General features: G+C 49.1%; 1 protein-coding gene across 3 annotated transcripts; it reads left to right on the top strand.

The window, feature by feature from the left end:
- The first annotated feature begins 24 nt into the window (after positions 1-24).
- Positions 25-3479, top strand: TTC19 (tetratricopeptide repeat domain 19). Of its 3 annotated transcripts, XM_005525740.2 has the most exons (10): positions 26-224; positions 398-471; positions 577-687; positions 784-822; positions 1349-1405; positions 1611-1672; positions 1797-1891; positions 2086-2240; positions 2532-2694; positions 3163-3479. In XM_005525740.2, the coding sequence occupies exons 1-10, from the start codon at positions 47-49 to the stop codon at positions 3294-3296; spliced, it is 1068 nt and encodes a 355-aa protein (XP_005525797.2). In that variant the 5' UTR covers positions 26-46; the 3' UTR covers positions 3297-3479. The 3 variants fall into 3 exon arrangements, with proteins under 3 accessions (XP_087922191.1, XP_005525797.2, XP_087922190.1); XM_088066065.1 differs by lacking the exon at positions 2532-2694 and having other exon boundaries at positions 25-224; XM_088066064.1 differs by lacking the exon at positions 577-687 and having other exon boundaries at positions 28-224.
- Positions 3480-6099: the final 2620 nt, after the last annotated feature.

Here is a 6099-nt window from a genome sequence, read left to right as displayed (position 1 = left end):
GGTGACGTCATGCGCGGCGTGCGCGCTCTTAAAGGGCCCGCTCGGGATGGCGGCGGCGGCGCTGCCGCGGGCTCTGTCCCGGCTGTGCCCCCGGCGCTGTTCCGTCCTGCCCCGGCCCGCCTGGACCTGGGGACACCGGGGACACCGCAGGGACACCGGCACCGCGGGGCTGGCGCGGCCGCGCTGGGCACGGCCGGCCGGGGCTGCGCTGGCCTTCCTGGGAGGTGAGAGGGGCGGCGGGCACCGGGCAGGGCGCAGCCGGCACCGGGCAGGGCGCAGCCGGCACCGGGCAGGGAGCAGCCGGCACCGGGCAGGGAGCAGCCGGCACCGGGCAGGGAGCAGCCGGCACCGGGCAGGGAGCAGCCGGCACCGGGCACCCACCACGCTGTCCCCGCAGGGCTGTCCTTTTTCCCGCGGGACGCCGAGGAGGACGGCGAGGACGCCATCGTCCTGCTGCTGAAGAGAGCCAAGGTGCGGTGCGGGCGGTGCGGGCGGTGCGGGCGGTGCGGGCGGTGCGGGCGGTGCGGGCGGTGCGGACGCGGAGCCCGGCCCTGACCGGGCCCGGTGCCCCCGCAGCTCAGCGCCATGAAGGGGGAGCTGGCCGAGGCCGAGCAGCTCCTGCACCAGGCCCTGCGCCGGGCGCACCAGCAGGAGAACAGACAGGCCATCATCTACACCTACAGCATGGTGAGCAGCCGGGAGACAGCTGAAGGGAGAAGGAAAAGCGGCTGAGGCTCGTCCGCATTGCCTGGGTGGAGCTTGAGCACTGTGTGTCTTTTCCAGATGGGGAACGTGGCCTACATGCAGGGACAGCTGGACAATGTGAGTAACTCTGGTTTTTCTCTCTGTATTTTTAGGGATTGACATCTTGTACACAGTGTTGAAGGTGTGGGGTGCTGGCACAAGCTGCAGGCTCAGAGCTGTGGGGCAGAGATGTCCCAGTGCAAAGCAGAATGATCCAACTCAGAGCTGCAGTCCCATGAGTACACCAGGTTGAGAAAGATGCTCTTGCAGTTAAATTTTGAGTTCCAATACTGTGCAAGGGAAGGAATACTTCTCACTGTGAAATGCTGCAGTTGAGCACAGAGATGGCTGCTCCAAGGAGAATCTGGGAAACCCCTGAGCTCACAGACAGGGTAAAGGCCTGGCTGCTGCAGCAGTGCTTAAGGAGAAGTTGAAAGGATCCACTGGTTCAGTACTGCTGGGCTCTGGTCAGCCTTTCACTTCTAACTGGTGTTGGTGTAATGTAAATGCAACAAATTTGAGCTAGGTCCCTCTATGTAGTTTGCCTCTGTTTTGTTTTGAATGCCATCATTCCTCAGTGTCCTCTTCAAAATTCTTGTTTCAGGCAGAAAAGCTCTACAAAGCAACTATGAGCTATATGCTTGCAGGGGATGCAAAGGAGGTATGTTCTGAGACAGGCTCCCAGTGGTGTCCTTCTCTTGACCTTATTTCTTGTGCTGTCATGCCTCTTACTGGAAATTTGCTATACTGTAATGGATGGCAGCACTGGAGGCAACAAGATGGGGATTTTCGAGGTCTAAACTCGAAGTAATGTTTCTGTTGGGGAGGTACAAGAAGAGTAACGGTTGTGTTGTGTGTCCTGGCAGGATGACAACGCCATCCTTGAGATGTCCCTCAAGCTGGCCAGTATCTACGCTGCTCAGAAACAGTGAGTTCCCAGAGGTGTCATCTGCTTCCATCTCAGCTTTGCAGTGGTGGTGGGGTGGCCAAGCAGAGGCTCTTGAATGAGGGATCCGTCAGGGATGGAAGGAGCTTTGCTTTGCACTTTGCAGGCATAAATTAGCTGTAGCTGGCTACCAGTTCTGCATCCTGTCCTTAGAGGAGAAGATTGCCAAGCAGAAGGACTTGCCTGAGGATGTCTTATCAGGTGGGCAGCCTTGTCTGCCAAAGGCTTCTCATCTGTTCTTCATGTCCCTGTCCTTGATGCTGTTTCTGTATTACCTAAGCACCATCTTCATGTCAACCCATCGTCTTCACACTGCCTGAGTTTCCTGCTGTGGTAGGGTGGAGGTTCATGCTGAATCCTGTGGCAGTGATCACTTCACTCCCCTCTCTTTGCAGCTGAAGAAAAGGCCAACACCCGGCTCCTGCTTGGGATGAGCCTGGACTCCTACGCCCGCTACCTCCTGAATATCAATGAGCTCCTGGCAGCACAGAAAGTGTATGAGAAGGCTCTGCAGATATCAAATGATGTTCAGGGAGAGACTCATCCACAGGTGATTGGTACAGCAGTAGCTGGGCTCTAGGGAAGGAAAGGCTGATCTGCAGGGAATTAGGCAGCCTTGGAGCAACTCTGCTGCCATCAGACATGGCCAGCACTACCTGAGGCTGTTTTCCTGCCAGGAAGGGCAGGCATGCAAATACAGAAATACAGGACACCTCCTTACTCAATGCTTTTCTGGGAAAAAATTGGGAAATACTGCTTTAACTGGTGTGACAGGGAATGAATGTGGTGCTTCTGCTGCCCCAGACAGCTCCAGAAGCTTCCCTTTTCCCTCCTGGTGCAGAGTGTGGTGCTGATGAATGACCTGGCGACGGTGCTAGACGCTCAGGGACACTACGAGGAGGCGCTCGCCTACAGCAGGAGGGCAGCAGAGCTAGCAAGGGACACTCAGCACCCTGAGGAGCACGTGGTGCTCAATAATCTGGCAGCAATCCTGATGCACAAAGGTCAGTGAATAAATGCCCAGCCTGTCACTGAGCTTGTGCTGACTGCAGAGATCTGGGTTTATGTTGTAGGGCTGAACTACAGTGCTGGTTTGGGGTTATTAGTTTTAGTTTAGGTAGTAGATACGACTTTGAATTGCTTTCACAAACTGAATTTAGCCTGACCCAAAAGGTTGCCAGGGGATCTTGTTTCCCATATCCTTTGTGTCCAGTAACTTTTCCAAAAGGACAGAAGACATGCACGAGATTTGCTTCTATGAGACTTTAGTGCTGAAGCAGCACCAGGTCCCATCATCACTGCTGCTCTCCAGCTCTCAGAGTTGACAACCTGGCAGGATATTTTCTGAGCCTCCTTAGATCTTGGCGTGTTCCAAGTAGTCCTTGTCCTTTGCATGTGATCAGCATCTGGAGGGGCCTCTGAAAATGGGTGGTGGAACTGGGTAGTCAAGCCTCTTTTCCCTCTTGCTACAGAAGATTTCCTGCAAGCAAAACAAGTGTTCAAAGAAGCTCTCAAGCAGGCACAGCAGAAGGGAGATGCTGCTGCTGTCCAGCATATCCAGGAGGAACTAGCTGAGCTGGCCAAGAGGAGAAAGGGCTCCAAATGATTTTGGCCACAGAGTCCAACCTTGAGGTGGCTGAAGGCAGCAAGAGCTGGTCAGCACAGACAGCCTGCGAGCAGCTCGGTGCAATTCTCCAGAGAAACAGCAATGAGGAGTTTCAGGAGTGCTTAAGAGGAAGGGCTGCCACTGCCTAAAAAAAAAGCCCAAAATAAAGGTGTGATATCTGAAGTGTGTGAATTTGTTGTGTAGTCTGTGGTTTGACTGCCCTACTGTGCTAAGTGATTTAATTTTGGCTGCCTAAGTGCAAGTCTGGCCTGGTATTAATACCTGTGTTAGAGTCAAGGAGTAGCAGTTTGCTACTCTTGCCTGCCCACAAAAGTGTTCAGGTTCAAAACATGGCTGTGCTAGGAGCAAGTCTTGAAAAGGAATAGGCAGGAATTGTCTCACTCTTTACATGCTGCACAGCACAACAGGGGCTGTGCTTCTGTCAGTGCTGCAGCTCGGGGTGTTTGAACTTCAGCAGAGCATTACCCAGCCTGTACCTGTCCTGCAACAGAGCTGTAGCTGCCTGTCCCGGTCCAACAGGTTGCCTGAAGATCAGGTTTATTTCTTCATTTAGCATCCAAAGACAGAGACTGTAACCACACAGAGCTGCTGTTGGAAATAAAACACTTGGCTCCAGTGGAGAGCACACAGAGTGCCAGAGTTGTCCTCCTCTCTTGGACAGGTCAGTGGTAGAATGCTGAAGCCTCCTGTTGGAAAAGATGCTGTGTACAAATCCAGCTTTGTCAGCCACGTGCCTTTGTGTGAATCAACAAAGAATCAACAGAATTTCCCTGTTCTGCCCTGCTAGGAAGCCTAATGTTAAAGAAAGAGGAGAATTAAACCATAAATTACCAAATCCATATTTAGTTAAGACAGTAAAACTAATTCACTATCCAAGCACAATTTTAACCTCTTAGTTGTCAGAACTGCAGCTGGTTGGTACAATCCTCAATGTAATTACATCATTATTAATTTACTTACAGTAGCAGATTCATCTCTGAACTTTGAGCTAAGAGGAGGAGGCACACAGGTTTGCTAGAGCAGAAGTTCATTGAAGCTGGAAAACTTCAGTCACATTCAGAGCTTTGTTCTCAGCAAGCTAGGAAATAAAAATAGGGCTGTAATGACAGAAAGGCTCTGGCACATTAAAGCCAACCTTCCCTGAAGTGCTGGGTTTGGGGTTTGAAGTAGCAGAGCTTGGAGGGCAGCAGTGTTACCTGCAGCACCCTGGCACCAGGGTCTTGCCTGATGCTGCAAAACAAAAGGGAGACACAGGAAAAGCAAGTGGAGAACTGATCCCCTTTATTGATTGGTCTGAATCCAGAAGTCACTGTCTAGTGAAGACATTGTGTGGAAATTATGATGCATGGGTTTTTCAAGTCTTAAATGATTTCATATCAGAATCACGAACCATATCAAGATGAAAGCATTGTGAAAGCACTGATCAGAAATCAGGTAAAAAATTTGTAGTAAACTACACTTTGTAAACATGACTTACAAACACCTTCCTGTTTGAAACAGGGCAGATGTAATTCCATACTTGGAGATTACTGGAATTGTGGTAAACCCTAACTTAGGCTCTGGAGAGGTTAAACTCAGATAACAAACAAAAAAAAAAAAAAGCAGCAACATTTTATGTGCAAATGCCACTCAAGCTGTATCTCAGGAGATTGTGACTATCCTACTTTGGATATCCTGCTGCTGCTGCAGCAGTAACATGAAGCTTTGCAATGAACATGCTATACTTACTGTACAGGTAGCAAAGACATTTGTCTGTACATGCCTCTTTCACATTGTATTTGTTACACTAAGAAAGTAAGAACAAGTGAGTTTAAGAATGGAACTTAACTCTCCACTCTAAATTTAAATCTACAAAAAGGGCAGATCAACTAATTTTCCAGTATATGTTGCTGTGGGAACCAAAAAAGAAAGTTAAAATAAAAGCACAGGTCTACAAACAGGATGAAAACTTCACTGCTTCAAGCCAGAAGGGTAAAGAAAGGGAGGATGAGAGAAATCTTTCTCAGAGAAAGACTGCAAGGAGATTTAAGACTGCCAACGGATCTACTCTGATGCAGTGTTTAAAAAAAGTAGCAAAATAGTTCTGTATTTTCAAGTGTCAAGTTTCCAAATGAGTTCCTTTGGAATTTTGTTTCCCACACTTGGGGCAAAAAGGCTTTCCTTAAAGTACTGAAAATAAATTTGCTATTGATAAATAGTTCTGTGCTTCTTCCTGTTTGTAAATGGACCATCACAGTCCATGGGATGCAGAGCTCACATGACTCAAGGTTACACACTGCATTACACCTTCCATACAATGCATCACAAATACAGTGGCAAAATCCAAAATATTTTTCACTGGAAAATAACTCCAAGGCAAAGACCCTGTTGATTAATGAGATGCAAAACCAGTTTGGAATCTGACAGACCACACCACCCCCCAGCTCAGTGCTATCTGTGAATCAGTCCTTCTACCCCAGAAGATTTGAATTCACTTCCTGAGGTCAGTGCAGCATAAAATGAAGATGCTTTTGGAGATGGATGGCAGGACACCCTGTGACATCACTGCCAGATGGATGGTGAACATAAGCTACAAGCATATCATAGCAAGCATTGATAGATGAATGATTAAGGAGACTCTCCTAGTACCATATACAATTAAAAAATAAAAGTCACCCTAACAAGTATTGCACACTTCAGGAGTTAAGCCAAGCATTTGTAAGGACTTCCACCAAAAGCTTGCTTAGAGGGACAGGGACTGGGATGCAGACTTCAAAATAATTATTACATAAAGATTTTAAAA

This window comes from Pseudopodoces humilis, chromosome 23 (genome assembly GCF_049639895.1).
Source record: "Pseudopodoces humilis isolate 2021_Gansu_Grassland_sample_001 chromosome 23, ASM4963989v1, whole genome shotgun sequence".
NCBI classification, from domain to species: domain Eukaryota; kingdom Metazoa; phylum Chordata; class Aves; order Passeriformes; family Paridae; genus Pseudopodoces; species Pseudopodoces humilis.
The sequence above is the reverse complement of the archived record's forward strand: the minus strand, read 5'-3'. Positions and strand labels throughout refer to the sequence as shown.

Excerpts from the sequence above, each read along its gene's own strand:
- TTC19 (XM_005525740.2), top strand. The coding sequence starts at position 47 with ATGGCGGCGGCGGCGCTGCCGCGGGCTCTGTCCCGGCTGTGCCCCCGG. Across the intron at positions 225-397 it reads TGCGCTGGCCTTCCTGGGAG|GGCTGTCCTTTTTCCCGCGG; the intron begins GTGAGAGGGGCG and ends CTGTCCCCGCAG. Across the intron at positions 823-1,348 it reads TGCAGGGACAGCTGGACAAT|GCAGAAAAGCTCTACAAAGC; the intron begins GTGAGTAACTCT and ends TTCTTGTTTCAG.